The sequence below is a fragment of the Neovison vison genome, chromosome 2 (genome assembly GCF_020171115.1).
Source record: "Neovison vison isolate M4711 chromosome 2, ASM_NN_V1, whole genome shotgun sequence".
NCBI classification, from domain to species: domain Eukaryota; kingdom Metazoa; phylum Chordata; class Mammalia; order Carnivora; family Mustelidae; genus Neogale; species Neogale vison.
Window position 1 is genome coordinate 216317820 of NC_058092.1, and position 20082 is coordinate 216337901.

At 40.7% G+C, this 20082-nt stretch overlaps 1 protein-coding gene across 4 annotated transcripts in view; it reads left to right on the top strand.

Moving 5' to 3' along the window:
- Positions 1 to 20082, top strand: part of SORCS3 (sortilin related VPS10 domain containing receptor 3) — a 583502-nt gene that overhangs the window by 171901 nt on the left and 391519 nt on the right. For all 4 annotated transcript variants that reach the window (XM_044240465.1, XM_044240466.1, XM_044240467.1 and 1 more), the window contains exon 2: positions 1738 to 1805. In XM_044240465.1, the coding sequence (XP_044096400.1) occupies positions 1738 to 1805 (68 nt within the window). The remainder of the gene's footprint in view (positions 1 to 1737; positions 1806 to 20082) is intronic.

The following is a 20082-nucleotide window of genomic DNA, read 5'->3' on the forward strand; positions in this document are numbered from 1 at the left end:
ATAAGGTAAAATGAAGGGGAGATGAAGTCTGCTGTGTGTGTAGGTGTGTGTGTTAATCCAGAAAACAGGAATTATCAGTGCATTCTTAGGCATGTGGTTGGGGAGGGTGGGTTTAAGTACTTTGCTTTCATATGCCCATGAATTTTATAAATGAAGAAGCTCCCTATGAGTGGGAGAGGCAAGGATCACTGAGTACCTTTGGGGAGCAAGTCTCTGAACTGGGTACACAGTCCTTGCCGTTGTGCTGTGTTAAAAGGACAGGTAGTTGGTCGATTATCCTGTCCTACAAATAGCCATGTCATTGATGTTTTTCTTGGCTTGGCTGTTTCTTGCCCACCCATCACTCTCCATCAAAGAGGGCACTCTGAGAAGAGTCCTCCAGTCATGGCCCTGCAGAGAAGTTGAACATCCCAAACCAACTTCGTCAGGGACTCTCTCTGACCTATAATGGGTCACATCCTTGCCTCTAATTTCTTCTTAGCTTACATAAAGGGAATGGAAATGGTGCTGACCGACCCCCTGGGGTTTTGGATGAGACTAAATCTCAAAGTGAGTGTTCTGTTGTCAGTGAAATGCCATAAAAATGTTCAATATAATGGCTGATTATTTTTCTTTAATCTTAAGTAGATACCTAGAATGGGAAAGTTCCATCTTGGTAGCAGAAATTCATTATCTTGGAAAGAGTTTAATGGCTGCTGTGCAAATGAACTGGAGGAAGTTAAATTGTGGAATGGGAAGGAGCTGAGAAAAGTGAAATGAGTTGTGCATTAAATTTAGATAAACACAATTATGTGTAACTGGATTATCACGTGTGCAGGCAGGCGCTGTATATTAGGCACCTGCGTTTTGATTAAAATCGATTCAGGTGCACGCACTTGAAATCCTTGTAGATTCTGAGTCATGCCTGAGCCACTGCCCAGGCACATAAGGGGCAGGCAGGGAAACGTCTGGTATCCGTCTGGTATCCGGGTCCCCCGCTGGAGAAATTTAAAGGAATAGGACCAGACTGAGACCATTTCAGGAAACTGCTAAGACTATTACAGATAGTCCCACTCTCTTTCATGTACACCTTCCTTCTGGGTTTCTTCATTTCAACTGAGTCAGGAAAGTGGTCCTGGAGCCCAGTGCAGTCCAGTGACCTGTTTATTCCACGACAAGGACAGATGGCTAATGGTAGATGGCAGATGACATCAGAGGATATTGGGGTCTGGGCCTGCCTGCCATTCATGCTTATGTGGCTGTTGAGGCCTTAGTGATAGAAACACAGAATCTCTTTGAACCTCTCTGTAGATGGGTAGAGTTAGGCCTAGTTCCTTCTTACCCTTTTAGGTCCAAGTCTGTAAATCAGAGTCATCTTCAGATCAAAAGCGAGCCCAGCCTCAGATCCCTGAAGGGCCCTAGGAGTGATCAGAGCCAGCCGGCCAGTCCTTGCCTTGAAGGAGGACAGATGCAGAGACACAACTGTCGATACCCAGTTAATGCCTGTTGGCATGTTTTATTTCAAATGCAAAGCATCATCAGGATTAAAATAAATGCTACCAGTTACAGGGATGCGTTAAATTAATAATTGTTTTTCCTTGCTTGATCCTATAATACCTCTCCACTCAAAGGATAAGCACTAAGCCCTCCTCTGGGTGGTTTGAGATGCACTGTATTTTGTTACACAAACTAAAGGAAGCTTCCTTTTTTCTCCCCTTTTGCTCCTCTCCTCTGCCCTCCTCCCCATACCCATCGTAGGTGATACTCATCCTGACGAAGCTGTATGACTTCAATCTGGGGAGCGTGACTGAGAGCTCGCTGTGGAGGTAAGTGGATTACAGGTTCTTAACAAGCTACTCTGGCCCCACTCACTTGAAGAATGCCAGCCACACGGTTGGGAAGCATGTTTTAGAAGAGACAGAAAACAGCCCTCCTCCTGGAAGGCCTCTTTAATGCCCAGGGTGGAATGGATGGCCCCACCGGCGAATCCCCCCAGCGCTCTGCTTTTCTCTTTTGGGGCCTGTCACACCTTCTCCTGGGCATCGCCATTGCTTTTGCATTCCTGCCATGCCTTGTTCTGCTTGAAGAGTGCACGCCTGATTGGAGAGATCAGACGAGCCTGCCCAGAACAAGGAGAACCTGCTGGAGGGAGGATTCTTGCCTTGGGTGTGAGTCTTGGGCCAAGGACCGTTTCTAGTCCTTTGCATCTGTGAGATGCTGTGGTGCTTACCTGTGCTTGTGGGAATAGACACATGTGGGGATCAGGTCCACACGGTGGCCCTTGTGGGCTCCTTTGGGGGGAAAATATATATATATATATATGTTAGTAAATTTAATGTACATATTTAATAAATATTTAGTAAATATTCACCAAGTTTATGTATTTAATGAATGTTTACTATACATTTAATTTCAAATATATTAAAATGTATATTGGTAATACATATGTTTTAATATAGGGAAAAATGTATATTTTACAACAGCATTGGTATAAAGATAAATGTACTAATCTAGTATATGAAAACTTTTTTCAGCCTTAAAGTTCATCAGAATCTTGCCATTTACAATGATGTGGATAGAACTAGAGGATATTATGCTAAGTGAAATATGTCAGACAGAGAAAGACAAATACCATATGATTTCACTCATACGGAATTTAAGAAGCAAAACAGATGAATGTAGGGGAATGGGAGGAAAAATAAAATAAGATAAAGACAGAGAGGGAGGCAAAACATAAGACACTCTTAACTCTCAGAAACAACTGGGGGTTGCTGGAGGGGAGGTGAGTGAGGATGCATGGCTGGGTGACGGGCAGTAGTAATGAGGGTACGTGATGTAAGGAGCCGTGGGTGTTGTATGCAGCCGATGAACCACCAAAGTCTGCCCCTGAAACTAATATTAAGCCGCATGCCCATTGCACCTACTGGTTAAGTTGGCTCCGGTAGCATGCTGGTCACAGGGGACAGGGAGGAGGCCATGGGGGGTTCCATCAGAGAGAGCTTCAATGAAGCCACGACCTGAGGCATTGCTCTGGGTGGGAAGCATCGGCACACTCGCCCTTCTGTACGGCGCACACGCACCCGCATGCACACGTCCTCACTGCCAGCAGTCACACAGGGCAACAGCCAATGGCATCAGTCATCATGAGTTGGCTCTTCACACTCTGGAAAGGCTGTGTATGTCTGTCCTGTTTGCTTCATCGTTGGTAAGCCCTGGGGAGGACGCTGTCCCCAAAGGCCATTCACCTGGTGGCATCATCATCCCAGAGTCCTGTCCTGAGGGTTTCCTGTGGTCTTGGAACCAGAGTGGGCTGGGGCGTGAGTATCTCTGTGCTTCGCTGCTTCTCTGTCTGACCTGTTTGTTTGCAGAGTACTAGCCAGAGTCTGTTTCTCAGGGAGGGGAGCAGTCAGAGCATCTATTAAATATTTAGGGGTTAATTGCTCACATCGACGCAGGCCTGCCTCCGTTTGCACAGGACGTCCAAAACCTAATTTGGCTGCTCAATGAAAATTGGCAGAGATATAAGTAATGGGGGTTTGTCTTATATATGAGAGCACGCCTATTTCCAGTCACACGGGACTCTCAGCGAGTGAGAGCCTCAGAAACCTTCCCCTCAGGTCCAATGACAGTGATGCTATGCTGATACCTTAAGTCCACCTCCCATGCTTGCTTCTGGGGGCAACTAATAAAAAAAGAATCCAGAAAATCCTGTTCGTACAGTGGGCAAGAGCTCTACCTGGCAGCCTGTGTTTGGCTAGTTCTAGGGGTGGGCCAGGTGAAGCCAGGGAGCCAAGGCCTTTAGGCCTTGAGGCCCTTATGCAAGGAAGTGTGGCCCTTGGTCAGACAAGCCAGTATATTCCCTGGTGTACAGCAGAGACTGCAGATTGCTGAGTGGCCCCCAGGGCACCCTGATTGTCTCCTTGCCAGGATGCAGGTCATACCTCGCCCACTCCAAGAGCTCTGTAACTATAGGAACCTTACTTAACCTCTCTGTATCGGTTTCCTGGGGCTTCTGTTGCAAAGTACCCTGGACTGGGGGGCACAAAGCAGAAGAAATGTGTTCTCTCCCAGGTCTGGAAACCAGAAGTCTGAAGTCAAGGGGTTTTTAGGGCCACACTCCATTGGGAGGCTCCAGAGAACACCCTTGCCTCTTTCAACCCCAGGGGCTGCCGACCGTCCCTGTGGCTTGCGGGACTCCCTCTCTGCCTCTCTAAGCCCCCACGGCCCTCTCCTCTGCACCCATGACTGCTCCTCTCCTGTTCCTTTTGGGGACACTTGCCATCACATTTAGACCTCCAGGATCATCTGGGATGATCTCATCTTGAGATCCTTAATTATTCCTGCACAGAGCCTTCTTTCACACAAGGTCCATTTCAGGCTCTGGGGATGAGAATGTCGAATGTATTTTTTGCTGGTGGTCACCATTTAACCCATTTCGCTTACCCTGAATATAAGTTGGAGATGGTACAGAAGCAACATTTGCCCCAACCATTTTGTCTTTGCTGTAGCTGACTCAGGCCCTCTTCTCCCTCCCATGGCTCTTACCCTTGGCTCTTCCCACTTCTTTCGGCAGGGCTGCCCAGCCCCTCTCTTCTTCCCCTCTCTGTTCACCTAGTCAAGAAGGCCTTTCCCAGGACTTCGCATTCCATCATTCAGCTTGCATTTTCCTCCTTAATACTTACTACCATCTGACATGCTAAATATTTTACTTATGGATTGATTTATTTTCTGCCTGCACCCACTAACATCTAAGGTTTAGAGGGAGAATTTTTGTGCATTTTAATTCAGGACTGTACTCTTAGCACTTAGAACAGTATCTGGCACACAGGAGATCTTCAATGTTTGCTCAGTGAATGAATTAATGGATGGATTGCAAGGATTAAGTGAAATAATAAATGTACAAACCCTTAAGACAGTGACTCACATGTAGAAAATTCACTTAATTGTAATGACTAATGATTACTGTAACCCTCTGTGTTTATATGGTGTTCGTTCCATTATTGTCTTTGTTTATGAGGATCCACTGATGTCAGGGTTTGTGTGGTGGAAATTGTAGGGCACCAAGGAGATGTATTCTGTTTTATGGATAAGTTAGCAGAGATCCCCAGGGGACTAGGGAGGGATGAAGAGTGATTTGGATTCTTGTTCCTTGTGTTGATTGGAGACAATTGAAACATCAATTTCTAGCAACCCAAGGATGTTCTTTTGTAGAGAAGATACTCTGAGCCAGGTGTTGGCCTGACCAGTGGGATATGATTTGGCAAATGAGAAGTGGAAAAATGTCTCTAACAGAGGGAAATGGCCAGGTAAGGTTGGGCTGCAGGGGAGAAGGGAGCCAAGCAGGTGACAGAGCAGCTAGTCTTGGACCAGGGAGGGAGGGTTTGGGGTCTCATGTTCACAGGAAGGGGCCAAACCAAAGTGGGTAATGCAGAGTGTAATTTACATATGATAGATTCATGCAGTGTGATTTGGGATTTGGAAACCTGGTGGATAAGGTAGGCTTTCCCTCCGGATAGATGTTAAATACAAATGTATTATTGTGCTCTGTTTCCAGGGGTCTGTAGATCTGATAAAACCATGCTTTAGCAATCCTTAGGTAGGACTGCAGCGAGAAAAGATGCTACTTCTAAACTTTGGGGGAATTGTGCTGGGGCCTCCAGTGTGCTGGGACCTCACGGAATTTTTCAAACCTTTCATTGTCTTCCCTACTCATCCCCTCAAGATCTGTGTCTCCCATCCTCTTTTTCTGTCCTAATAATGATGATGTATTTTGTAGTTAGAGCCTAGAGCACTGTGATCTCCCTTACTAATACAGTGTGCAGAGAAAAGAAACTAAATTAAACATGCACCCTTTCAGTTTCATGATTTGGCCCAACATGCTTAACCAAGTTGAAATTGAATTTGGGGAGGCTTCAATTTTCTGTACAGCGGAGGAGCCTGGATCAGCAGCTGTCATGACAGGATGGCATTCCCTGCCAGGTTACAGTGAGATAGAATTATTCGCCTCACTGGATTAATAATTCAGAGGCCATCCACTTCTAAATAGACAAAAGACTGTTTAAATGCATTCAATTGGGGGGCAGTACCTTGTGCCCTTGTGACATTCTTTCTGAAACTCCTCAGTGCTGTTACACTGAAGGGGGTCAAACTGTTTTCTCTGCCACAAGGATGGCTGTGAAAGTTGGTTATTAGCACAACTATCTGTTGTTTTCCCTTAGTCAACGGACATTTTCCTTCTAGGGTTCAAGCTTCTAGACTAGTGAGGTTGGGGACTGACTTTTTTTTTTTTTTTTATTTAAACCCAGGGCTTCACGATCAAGGCATTTTCAGCCCATAATATGTCCAGTCTGGAGGCTGCCCATCAGTGAGGAGGGATGGTGGCACCTAGCACCGTTAGATTTTCTAGAAGCCTGACCCAAGGTGGAGAGATGAGTTTAAAGGCAGGGGTCCCAGCATCAGTGGGTTGGTCTCCTCCTCATCAGAGTGATTACAAATGTGGCTGGGACTGATGGCCTCAGTTCAAGTCCATAATCCTCCTCTTAGCCACTGTGTGACCCCAAACACATATCTTCACCTCTCTGTGCCTCTGTGTCCTTAGTGTACGATGAGGATCCTGGCTCTCACCTCACTGTGTGGGAATGATGTTTTGCATGAAATAAAATGCAGAAGTTGCCTAGAAAACGCCTGGTGTACACTGAATACCCATGGAAAACATGCAGGGAAAGTTGGTCACCGCCATGTCACTTGGTAGTTGAGCTGCTTCCCTCTGACAACAGTGGGAGACACACTGTGCTCTTAGAAAAACAACCAGCCTGGGGCGCCTGGGTAGCTCAGTGGATTGAGCAACCGACTGTTAATTTTGGCTCAGGACATGATCTCAGGGTCATGAGATTGAGCCCCATGTTGGGCTCTGTGCTCAGTGCAGAGTCTGCTCCTTCCTCTCCCTTAGCTCATCCTCCTCAAATAAATAAATAAAATCTTTAAATTAAAAAAAAAAAAGAAAAGAAAGAGGAAAAGGAACAATTGGGCTGCTCAGCCGTTTCTCCTGGGGCCCACAGAGCCGACGGAGGGGTTCCTGGTTAAGGTGTTTCCGAAGCTTACCACTTCCTATGCACATCCTCAAGGATGCTTCCCTGCCCCACCTCCCTGAAGGGGGGATCCCTCCTCTGCTCACCTCTAGCATCACTGATGCTGTGTTGTGATGTATTTCCAGCCTGGCAGCCTCTCAAGAGCAGCGCCCGTGTGCCTTTCTTGTTTCTAGATCTACAATGCGGAGCCCTTGGTCTGCATTAAAGAAGGGCTTAGAGATGGGGAACGGAAGCACTGTGTCTCCGGATCGTGTCTCAGCATCAGTCTGCCTCGGCCCGTCGCGTTTCCTGTATTGAGTTGTCTCATCCTCCTGCCACTGGGGAATCCCATGACTTTTCATCTGGTCTGCAAGCTGTTGACTGGACCATTTACTCTTTCCTCCCCTAATTGTTCCATCAGTGACCTTTCTGGGGGATGCTGGTTTTTTTTTTTTTTTTTTTTTTTTAATAGAAAATGGAGACCTTTGGATTTATTAATTTTTTGTTTGCCAAGAAAACCCTGATAATAATTGCTAAGACTTTCCAGAAGTTATTAGTTTACAAATTCTAATGACACTCATGATTTATTTATGTGTTTCCCTTCCTCTCCAGCTGCTCACCCCAATTCCTTAGTGGAACTCCTGCTGAATCTGAGTGAATTAATGGAAACAAAACTGCAGATTGGAATGACTTTTTTTTTTTTTTTTTGGGTTAGGCTGTTAATTAAAAACTTTCCGTCCTATTTGCTAGGTTCTTCATATGCGAAGTCCCGAAGGCTGGGCTGATGATACAGGCTGTGAAATCCTCTCTCTAGAACGGGGGCCTCCTCCTATTTGCTTTTGGTAGTAATAAATCTAGTGAAAGCTTCTGAATGGGTCACAGAGCATTCAATTGGACAGATATTAATTGAGCATCAGTTATATAAGCAGCGTGTGCTCATTGCTGGGGGATGCAGGATAATTATGTCATGCTTGTTATCCTCAAGGAATGTTTCATTTGGTTGAGAGGTAAGATTAATGTACTAGGAAACAACGTTGGGCATATGCAAGAATAACATGTATATACAAAATACACTGCACTTGGCAATGAGTGGCCTTGCTACAGCAATACTTTCTGTCTTCTAGGTTTTTTATTATTATCACCTGCCTCATTCTATAAAGGCTTTAAATAATTCTAAGAAGGAATTAGAGAAGTGATCAATGGACATCTATTTTTTTTGTTTGTTTGTTTGTTTTGATGTTTAGGATAAAATGTCTTATTTCCCTGCTAATGTGTAAAACTCCTAAGAGGAAAGACTATTTCATATACTAGTGGTTCCCATGTTTCTTGGAAACACCTGCTAATAGGTGGGATTGAATATGGGTAGTGGTTACAGGAGTGGGTCCTGGATTCCAGTTGCCTCAATGTGAATCCTAGTTCTAATGCTTATTAGCTGCACCACCTTGAGCAATATTTTAATTTTCTAAGTCTCATTTACTCACCTATATAATAGGATGAAAATAAGGGAGTTTTGTGGGAAGTTAGTACGATGGAATATGGAAAGCAAAGTGCCTGCAATCTAGTTATTACTTAATAGAACCAGTATTGTTTGTTTATAGGTCCACATCTTCCTAGTCCAGCAGCTTCTACCAGGTTCTACATGAGTGTGGTGCTGGCATCTTTAGGAAGGTGGCGTACAGAGCACATCTAGAACCCTAAGGGTATAATGGCTGGACATGATACACTTCTTTAAAAAAAAATTATTTATTTAAGAGAGAAGAGAGGGGCAGAGGAAGAAGCAGGCTCCTCGATGAGCAGGGAGCCCAACGCAGGTCTTAACACTGGGACCCTGAGATCATGACCTGAGCCAAAGACAGACAGTGAACGCCCTGAGCCACCCAGGTGCTCCTGGACAATGATACACTTCTTCTGAGAGAATACTTTGGAGTCTTCTTTAGATACTCATCTGTGCTTGGCAAAAGGGGAAGGCTAACACCTTTCTTGGTTTTTCTACACAAGGTGCTGATAATGATGGTTTGGGGGTACAGGACACAAAACATCATCTGATTTAAGTTCCCCTAACATAGTGTTGAGTTAACTCATCCATTATTGGTCATTTTCTTCTGTAATGCAGCTGTAAGGGAATCTAAATCCATTGAAAAGTTTGGTTACCTCCCAAGTAATCAATGAAGGTGAGATCGAATGTATGCCTCAGACTTGGCACATCCTCAGAATTACTTGTGGAATGTGTTAAAAGACTAGATTCCTGGGCCCTATGTGAGATTCCAGTTAAGTAAGGCTGGGGATTACTCAAGATGTAGAATTTCCAACGCTCCTTAGTGGCTTCTTGTCATCAGATAGGACCAGGGGCCAGTGAGTTCAGAGCAAGCTGAGGCTCTGGGCAGATCTCCATTACCACTAAATTGGATTACTCTTGCCATCCTTATGTTTCCTCATAAATAGAGGTGTGAGATAAAGTGATCTCTCATGCCTCTTTTAACTCCCAGCTCCACTGATTCTTCCAGCCTGGGAAATCAGACAAGAATTGCACTACACTGGGATTTATGATGTGCATAACCGCTTCGGCCCTGAGCACAACCAACTCCCTTCCCAAACTGGGCAGCGTCAACAACACAGACAGGGCGCCGCCACTGTGCTGCTTCCCCATGGACAGCGGCCATTTGGTGGCTGTTAGCTAGAACACCTCCCCAAACTACTTCATTTAAATTAATTAAGCATTGGGAGCATCGTTAAATCTATGCAAATTTTTGTTTCAAAAACTAGGATGAGAAAGGGGTTTGCCCTAAATATTGAGCCCTCAAACATCTTCCTGTGTTAGAGAAGAGAGAAATGAGAACACAGAACACGGAAGGGGGTTTGGATTACAAATTTATTGTTTTCCTATTTATTATGGGAAAGAGGGGTTCTTTTTATGGCCTAGTCTTTTTTTCTTCCATGAGGCAGGACCCAGACATGTATAAATCTTGATTTTTGTCCAGTGGCTGAGAGAATGTAACACTTTTCTATGGATCGTGTCTGTTGATTGTTATTTTATATCGTTTTTGCTTTCATCCAAATGCGGTGCCACTTTATCGCAATCATAAATAACCTCACCATTTGGAGAAGGGGTGTGAAATTCTGCCCATCCCTTTCCCCAGCCTGGGCTCCCTCTCATTTTCTCAGCAGTAGATTCATTAGCCTTCTAATGAAGTTAATAAGTAAACAGGATCAGACAGTCCCTTCTAAAATAACGTTTATAAATGGATGCATTTCCCTACTCTCTAAGGTAAGCCTTAATTTATTTCCCTGCCATATGTCCACGTGTGTAAAACTATGATAGGTGGGTCCTTGGAGTTTGGTTTGAGGCCAAAAAGGGGGAAAAAAAGAGAAAATTTTCAATTCACACAGAGCCTATATCCAAGTTTACAGGAGAGTGGATTTTTACATACCCATTCCTGCTTTTATATAAACACCTATAAAGATAAGCTAGTCAAACTTCATAAAGCTTCATAGTTACTTTCTCATCATTTGGTAGTCAGTTACTTTGTTGGACATACACTATAAATGTCTTTAGGAGGCTTTTGGCAACTTCCCCAAAGACCACTGCCCTAGATATTATTTGGGAGCAGTAAACTGGTAAAAAGGCCTCTGCTTTTCTTTTGCATGTTGTGAGGTTTCTTTTCAGGAATTGCTGAACTTACAAAGGAAGCATTTCACATCTTGCTGTTGCTTCTAAATGCTTTGTGCCCAAGTTAAAGCTAAAGTCAAGTCTTAAAATGCAATACATAGTGTTTATCTTTTAAAAGCTCCCCCTTTCAGTGGTACTTATCTCTTGAACTGTTATTATAGTTGTAGTCACTGCTCACATGCATGCCTGGCACGTCTCCTCTTTCTGGGAGGAACGCGAGGCCTGCTTATTGAACATTTCATTTTATGAATGGATGAACTAAGGTCCTGAATGGGTTGGTGCTCAGTGATTTCAGATCTGGGACCCAAATCTAGGTCTCTCCATTCTCAGCAGCCCCTTGCTCCTGCTGTTACATTAGTAATCACTCTTTCCTGGCCTTTCTAGCTCAGCCACCATTCATATTTCATAAGAGATCTATAGCCAAGTGACTGCCCTGGGGACTAGGAATGGGTTTCTTGGATATTTGTCTAAGTGATTTTCAATTCTGGCGGATCATGAGAATCACCTGGGAAATATAAGAAAAGCCAGTTTCCTGGGCTTTATTCCAAACCTCTTGAGCCAGTTTCTGGGGTCAAGTTCTAGTTGCTTATAGTTTGAAGGTGCTGGCCACTTGATTCTGATGCAACGGCCAACTTAAGAGATGTCATGGCCGTCTTTGCTTCTGAAAGGTGCACGACAACTTCTTTGGGGGAATTTGCTCTCAGCATCACACTTTTCGCTGTTACCTGTAGTCTTTATGGCTGGTTCAGAATGAGAAGCGCAGTCATTCATGCGAAAATCCATAGTTGCACTCTTGTCTTTATAAATGACAGCCATAAAGGTTAATAATTAGAATGAGCTCTGGCACTTACTAATTAGCTCACATTCTGTCAGCATCAAGCTTGTTTAATTGGCAATTAACATTGATTTTAGAGAGTGGTGCCACAAGAGGTTGGTTACAAGGTGCTGCTGTCCATGGACTTGTGTTTGAGGTGAACCCTACTAGGGTGAGTTGGTGGTTGGGAATCCAGGTTTCCTGGGGGACCGGAAGGTACAGCAAATGGGAAAAGGTTTCCGGGTGACTTCGGAAGGATTTCTATTCACAATTTTTGGTTGCAAGCCACAGAAGTAATCAGTAATGTAGTCAAGTAGTAGGATTCGTTGGGAGGATACTGGGATCACTCAGCATTTGGTGGAAGAGATAACAGAAAGACTCAGGAAGGACAAAATCTTAGGCATCTTGAGGGACCATTGTATGTCATGGCTCGATTCTCTACGTCTCCAGGGACCACGGCAGCTGTATGTCACAGCTCTGTGCTCCAGTGAGCCGCCATCACAGGACAACAACCTTCCCTGTGATGTAAGTCCTGAGAGAGGATTGAAAGGACCACTTGAATCAAGCAGTCGAGACTTTAACTATGTTTGGGGGTGAGAATTTCCTGGCCTAGGCTATCTTTCTTGTTCAGTTCTATGCATAAGGAGACTGGGACCACCAGAAAAAAGCTAGGGAATAGCCTTCAAGGGTATCACATATTTTCTGATGAATTCTAATGTAAAGAAGACTTAATAAAATACACTAAATTTTAAAGAGCATGCCTTCACTTTTACTACTGATTTAAAAGACTCATTTATAATGTGTCAGGGAATGTGCTAGGAGGTTATGTATAAAGATATCTCTTGTAGCAGCCTTGCAAGGATTGTATCCCATTTTGGTAGAGATGAGTGTGAGGTTTTTACAATCAACAGGTAATGGAGATGAAGCTTGACCTCACGGCTGTAAAACTAAAGTCAATGCTAGTCTCATTTGGCCATACTGTCTCCCCAGATATTAGGGTGTAGTTAGTACTGTCTCAGTTTTTGATACCACATTTCTGTGTCTGTTCTCTGGAACTTTAGACAATGTATGGTAGTCCCCAAAGGCTTTATAAATGATGGCATGTGATTGATTAGGTATGTTGTCTAAAATTTTTAATATTTGGAACTACCTCTCCCCACAATTGCACTCAGGGAGTCACATAAAATGCTCTTAATCATCTGCAAATTCTCACATGTTCCTTTTATGAAGGATGGTTGTTGATTATAGAATATTATTTGGAATGAGTGCACCAATGCAGTCACACACATTTATTTTTTGTCACACACATTTTAAATTAAAATTTTTACTGAGACCAATTGAAGATTCACATGCACCTTAAAGAAATAATACAGGGAGAGCTTGTGTACTCCATACCTGGTCTCACTAATGGGGATATTTTGTCAAACTATAATATAATATCACAACAGCTATTGATACTGTTACAATCCACCAACCTTCTAAGATTCCTTTGGATTTATTTTCCTCATTTGTGTGTGAGTGTGTGTGTGTGTAGGTTTGTCTATCCACCACTGCAGTGAAAATACTGAACACTTCTATCACAAGAATCTCTCCTGTTCTCCTTTTATAATCACAGCCACTTCACTTTCCCCAGACCCTTTGTTACTAAACCTTGGCAACCACTAATCTGTCCTCCATTTATAAAATGTTTCATTTCAAAAATACTGAAGAAATTAAGTCATACAATATATAACTTTCCAGGGTTACTGTTTTCACTTAGTATACTTCCCTGGATACTCACTCAGATTGCTATTTGTTTCTATTTATTGCTGAGTAATATTCTGTGTGTGTGTGTGTGTGTGTGTGTGTGTGTGTGTGTGTTTATGTATGTATGTATGTATGTGCTTTAGCCTTTTACCTCTTGAAGGACATTTGGGTTGGTCCCCATTTCAGGTTATTGCAAATAGTGCTGTTATGGATATCTGAATACAGGTTTTTGTGTAATCATGTTTTCATCCCTCTGGGATAAATGCATAAGAGTGTGATTTCTGCATCATGTTGTGGTTGTGTGTTTAGTTTCAGAAGAAACTGACAAACTTTTTCAGAGTGGCAGTACCCTCTTATACTCCTACCAACAATGTATGAGTGCTCCAGTTTTTTATAGTGTTGCCAGCAGGGCTGTTTTCACTATTTTCAATTTTAACCACATTAGGAGGGAGGCAGTAATATCTCATTGTGGTTTGAAGTTGCATCCTTGGTAGGTAATGATGTTGAACATCGTTTTATGTGCTTACTTGTGCAATCTGTATATTGTCTTTGGTGAAATGTCTGTTTATGTCTTTGGCCCATTTAAAAAATGCTTTACAGATATTATTGAAATACAGGAAGCTGTACATATTTAATATATACAACTTGGTGAGTTTGGAAATAAATGAAACTGTCACCACAGTCTATGTCATAAACTAATCCCTCACCTCTAACCTTCCTGTTGCCCTCTTTATTCATTATTATTATTTTTTGCTATAAGAATTCAACATAAGATCTATATTTTAGCACATTTTTAAATCTGTAGTGCAATATTGTTAACTATAGCTTTATGTTGTTCAACAGATCTCTGGGACACAATTATCTTGTATAACTTAGAACTTTGTTCCGTTTGATTTATACCTAACCATTTTCTCTTCCCCCCAGGCCCTGACAACCACCATTCCATTCTGTTACTAAATGTTTGACTCTTTTAGGTTCCTTGTTTAAGTGGCATCATGTATTTGTCCTTCTGTGTCTGGTTTATTTCACTTAGCATAATGCCCTGCAGTGTCATTTATGTTGTTGCAAATGGAAGGATTTCCTGTTTTTTAAGACTTGATAATATTCCATTGTACGTGTATACCATTTTCTTTATTCATTCATCTGTCAGTGAACATTTATGTTGCTCCCATGTCTTGGCTGTTGTGAATAGAGATTCAGTGAACATGGGAATAAAGATATCTCTTTCAGATTCTGATTTACATTCCTGTAGATGTGTCATTGTGGCATTGTTGGATTATATAGTAGTAAAAGAACCATGCTGGTTTCCATAGTGGTTGTACCAGTTTACATTCCCACCAACAGTACTTTCCACCACATACTCATCAGTATTTACTGTCTCTTGTGTTTTTTTTTTTTAATCTTCATCCTAATAGATATGAAGTGATACCCATTATCACTACAATTTGCATTTTCCTGGTAATTAGTGGTATTAAGTACCTTTTCATATATTTGTTGACCATTCTGCACATTTTCTTCTTTGTTTCTTCTTTCTTTCTTTCTTTTCTTCTTTTTTTCTTTCTTTTGCTATTGGGTTTTAGGGGTTCTTAATATATTATGAATATTAACCACTTATTATGATGTTACATGACTTACAAGTATTTTCTCCCATTCCATAGGTTGCCTTTCATTTTGTTGATTGTTACTGTTGCTGTGCAGAAGCTTTTGAGTTTGATGTAATCCCACTTGCCTATTTTTGCTCTTGTTGCCTGTGCTTTTGGTACCATACACAATAAATCATTGCCAAAGCCAATGTCAAGACACTTGTTGCCCATTTTTTTTTCTTCCAGCAGTTTTATGGTATTAAGTCTTAGGTTAAGTCTTCAATCCATTTTGAGTTGACTTTGTATATGGTATAAGATAAGGGTCCAGTTTCATTCTTCTGCAAGTAGATATCAAGTTTCCTCTAAACTGTTTATTAAAAACTCTATCCTTTCTTAATCCTGTATTTTTGGCATCTTTGTTGAAAATAAATTTGAAAATAAATCTTTGTTGAAAATAAATCTCTACATGTCTGTACCATCTGCCAATACCATATTGTTTTGAATATTGTAGCTTTATAAGGTATTTTGAAATTAAGAAGTGTGATGCCCCTAACTTTTTCCTTTTTGCTTACAGTTGATTTGGCTGCTTGGGGTCTTTGTGATTTCACATGAATTTTAGGATTTTTTTTCAATTTCTGTATAAAATTCCATTGGGACTTTGATAGGGATTACATTGAATCTATAGATCAATGTAGTAGTATTTTGAGTAGTATGACATTTTGACAGTGTCAGTGTTTCCAATCTCAGCATGGATGCTTTTCCATTTATTGGTATTTGCTTTCATTTCTTTCATCAATGTTTTATAATTTTCAGTGTATATGTCTTTTACCTCTTTGCTTAAGTTTATTCCTAAATATTTTGTTCTTTTTATATTACTGTAAGTGAGATTGTTCTGTTAATTTCCTTTGTGGATAGTTCATTGATAGTGTGTTGAGGGCATTCTGTGAAGTGAAATAAGACAGAGAAAGAGAAATACTGTAGGAAGCCTCAAAGAAGCCAAACTCACAGAGACAGAGAACAGACTAGTGGTTGCCAGAGGTAGGGGGTGTGGGGGAAGGTGGACAAAATGGGTGAAGGTGTTCAAAAGGTACAATCTTGCAGTTATAAAATTAATAAGAACTGAGGATATAATGTATAGTATGGTGACTATAGTTAATGCTATATTGCATGTTTGAAAGTTGCTAAGACTGTAGATCTTAAAAGTTGTCATCATAAGAAAAATAATCGGTAACTATGTGTAGTGATGATTGATATTCACTAGACTTACTGTGGTGGTCATTTCACAGTATATACAATATCAAATCATTCTGTTGCACACCAAGAAAAATTTTTTTTAATTTATTTATTTTCTTCAGCATAACAGTATTCATTGTTTTTGCACCACACCCAGTGCTCCATGCAATCCGTGCCCTCTATAATACCCACCACCTGGTTCCCCCAACCTCCCACCCCCTGACCCTTCAAAACCCTCAGATTGTTTTTCAGAGTCCATAGTCTCTCATGGTTCACCTCCCCTTCCAATTTCCCCCACCTTCCTTCTCCTCTCCATCTCCCCTTGTCCTCCATGCTATTTGCTATGCTCCACAAATAAGTGAAACCATATGATAATTGACTCTCTCTGCTTGACTTATTTCACTCAGCGTAATCTCTTCCAGTCCCGTCCATGTTGCTACAAAAGGCGGGTATTCATCCTTTCTGATGGAGACATAATACTCCATAGTGTATATGGACCACATTTTCCTTATCCATTCGTCCGTTGAAGGGCATCTTGGTTCTTTCCACAGTTTGGCGACTGTGGCCATTGCTGCTATAAACATTGGGGTACAGATGGCCCTTCTTTTCACTACATCTGTATCTTTGGGGTAAATACCCAGTAGTGCAATTGCAGGGTCATAGGGAAGCTCTATTTTTAATTTCTTGAGGAATCTCCACACTGTTCTTCAAAGAGGCTGCACCATCTTGCATTCCCACCAACAGTGTAGGAGGGTTCCCCTTTTTCCACATCCTCTCCAACACATGTTGTTTCCTGTCTTGTTAATTTTGGCCATTCTAACTGCACACCAAGAAAATTTATATGTTCATTAGATCTCAATAAAGAGAGAAATGCAACTGATATTTTATATTGACTTTGTATCCTTCAACTTTACTGAATTTGTTTATTAGTTCCAGTAGTTTTTGTTTTTGTTTTTGAGACTTTAGGGTTTTCTTATATATAACATAATAACAGCATGTCATCTGCAAGCAGATAATTTTGATCTTTCCTTTGGGATTTGAAAGCCTTTCATTCCCCCCCCCCCCAGTTGTTCTGGATAGGACTTCCTGTGCCATGCTGAATAGTAGTGGTGAGAGTGCTTTTTCACCATTGAGTGCAAGATTAGCTATATATGGCCTTTATTGTATTGAGCTAGGATCCTTCTATGCCTAATTTGTTGAGAATTTTTTTTGTGTGTGTGAAAGGATTCTGAGTTGTAACAAATGCTTTTTCTGCATTTATTGAGATGATCATGCAATTTTTATCTATTATTCTGTTACTGTGGTCTGTCACACTGATTGATTTGCATATGATGAACCATCCTTGCATCCCAGGGATAAGTCCCACTTGGTTATGTTACTTGATCCTTTTAATGTGTTGTGAATTAGGTTTTTGTTTGTATGTTGTTGAAGATTTTTGTGTTTATGTCCATCAGAGATATTAGCCTGTGGTTTTTTTTTTTCCCTGTTTTGCCATATGTGCCTGGGTTTGGTCTCAGAGTGATACTGGCCTCATAAAATGAGTTCGGAGTGTTTCTTCCTCTTCTCTGTTTTGAGAAAGTTCAAGAAGGATTGGTATTGATTCGTCTTTAAATGTTTGGTAGAGTTCACTTGTGAAGCCATCTGGGTCTGGTTTTTTCTTTGTTGGGAGTTTTTAAATTATTGATTCAATCTATTTGCGATTGGTCTGTTCAAGCTTTCTATTTTTAGGGGGTTCAGTCTTGATAATCATATGTTTGAGGAATTTATCCATTCTTTCTGTTTTTTCCAATTTATTGGCATGTCATTTTCATAATTGTCTCTTACAATCTTTTTTATTTCTGTGGCATCAGTTGTCATGTTTTCTCTCCCATTTTAGATATTATTTACTTGAGCTTTCTTAATTTTGTAATCTAACTGAAGATATTTTTCATGTTTTCTAAAAAATCAGCTCTTAGTTTTACTAATTATTCAATTATTTTTCTGTATTTCAATGATTTCTCCTCTAAACTTTATTATTTTTTTTGCTTCTGCCAACTTTAGGCTTAGTTTATTCTTTTTTTTTTCTAGTTTCTTGAGGTATAATGTTAGCTAGTTTGAGATTTTTTTTTTTATGTAGGCACTTACTGCTATAAACTTCTTTAGTGCTGCATTTGCTTCATTCCCTAAGTTTTGGTGTGTTCTGTTTTTGCTTTTTTCAAGATGCTTTCTCTCTCTCTCTCTTTCTTTCTTTTTTTCTTTTAAGAGAGAGAGAGCTCATGTAGGAGCAGAGGCAGGGGTCAGAAGGGGAGGAGGAGAGAGAATCCCAAGCAGGCTCCACAGTCATTGTGGAGCCTGATGCAGGGCTCAGTCTCACCACCTGAGATCATGGCCTGAGCCCACATCAAGAACTGGATGCTTAACTGACTGAGTCACCCAGGTGCCCCATCTCAAGATATTTCCCAATTTCCTTTTTTTTTTTTTTTTAAATGCATTGATACATTTGTGAATTTTTAGTTTTCCTTTTGTTATTGATTGCTAATTTTATTCTATTGTGGTCAGAAAAGATAATTGGAATGATTTAATCTTCTTAAGCTTGTTAAGACTTGTTTTGTGACCTAGCCTGTGATTTGTTCTGGAGAATGTTCTGTATGGTGCTTTTGGGTGGAATGTTTTTTTATGTCCATTAGGTTTATTTGGTCTGTAGTATTGTTCAGGTCTGTTTCCTTATGGATTTTATGTCTGGATGATCTATCAACTATTGAAAGTGGGAGATTGAAGATTCTTACTATTATTGTATTGCTGCCTATTTTTTAAGATAAGTCAATATTTGCTTTATATATTTAAATGCTCCAATGTTGGGTCTATATAATGTCTGTATCTTCCTATTGAATTAGCCCAGTTAAAATTATGTAATGACATTCTTTTTTTTCTTGTGACAGTCTGGGCTGGTGTAAACATAGCCACCCTGATATTCTATTTTGGCTACCATTTGCATGCAATATAATTTTTCATCCTCTGCTTTCAGCTTGGTTGTGTCCTTTAAAAAAAATATCTTTTAAAGTTTGTTTATTTATTTGTCAGAGAAAGAGAGAGAGAAAGCAGAAGCAGAGGAAGAAGCAGGCATAGGCAGATACAGTCTCCCTGCTGAGCAAGGTGCCCGATGCGGGACTCAATTCCAGGATCCTAGGATCGCAGGATCATGACCTGAGCTGAAGTCAGCTGTCCAACTGACAGAGCCAAACAGGAGTCCCACCTGGGTGTGTTCTTAAATATAAAGTTGGTCTCTCCTGGACAGCATATAGTTAGATCTTTTTTTTTTTTTTTTAATACATTCAGCTACTCTTTAGCTTTTGACAGTGAGTTTAAAACATTAAAGTAATCATTGATAAGTAGGGTCTTATTATTGCCATTTTGTTATTTTTTTTCTGTTTTATAGTTCTTCCTGTTCTCTTTCTGTCTTCCTTTCTTATTTGATGATTATTTGTACTTTGTAGAATCAAATTATCCTTTGATTATTTTATTTTTGTGTTTATTAAAGGTTTTTTTCATTGTCCTTACTTTGATGTTTGCATAAAACTTTTTATCAAACTTTATAAAACTTTTTACAGCCTATTTTAGGCTGACAACAACTTTGTCTTTTAACTCTTATACTAGGGTTAAAAGTGATTCATATACCACCATTATAGTATTGAATTATTCTGTATGTTTACTTTGCCAGTGAGATTTCTATTTTCATATTTATGACATCTTTTGTATGTTGAGTCTTTTAGTACATGACCATGGTACACCTCTTTGTTAATTTAATTCTGTGATTGTTAGCCTCAGCATTTTAAAATTTTTACCTGCATATGCTTTGTTTAAGTATGTAAGTATTTCATTTTCTTTGGAGTGATTATAAAAGGTATTGTGTTTTTAATTTCAGTTTCTACATGTGTATTAGTGAATATAAATAGAAGTGAATTTGTGGTTTGTCTGTTGATCTTGTACCCTGTGACCTTGACCAACACATTTAGT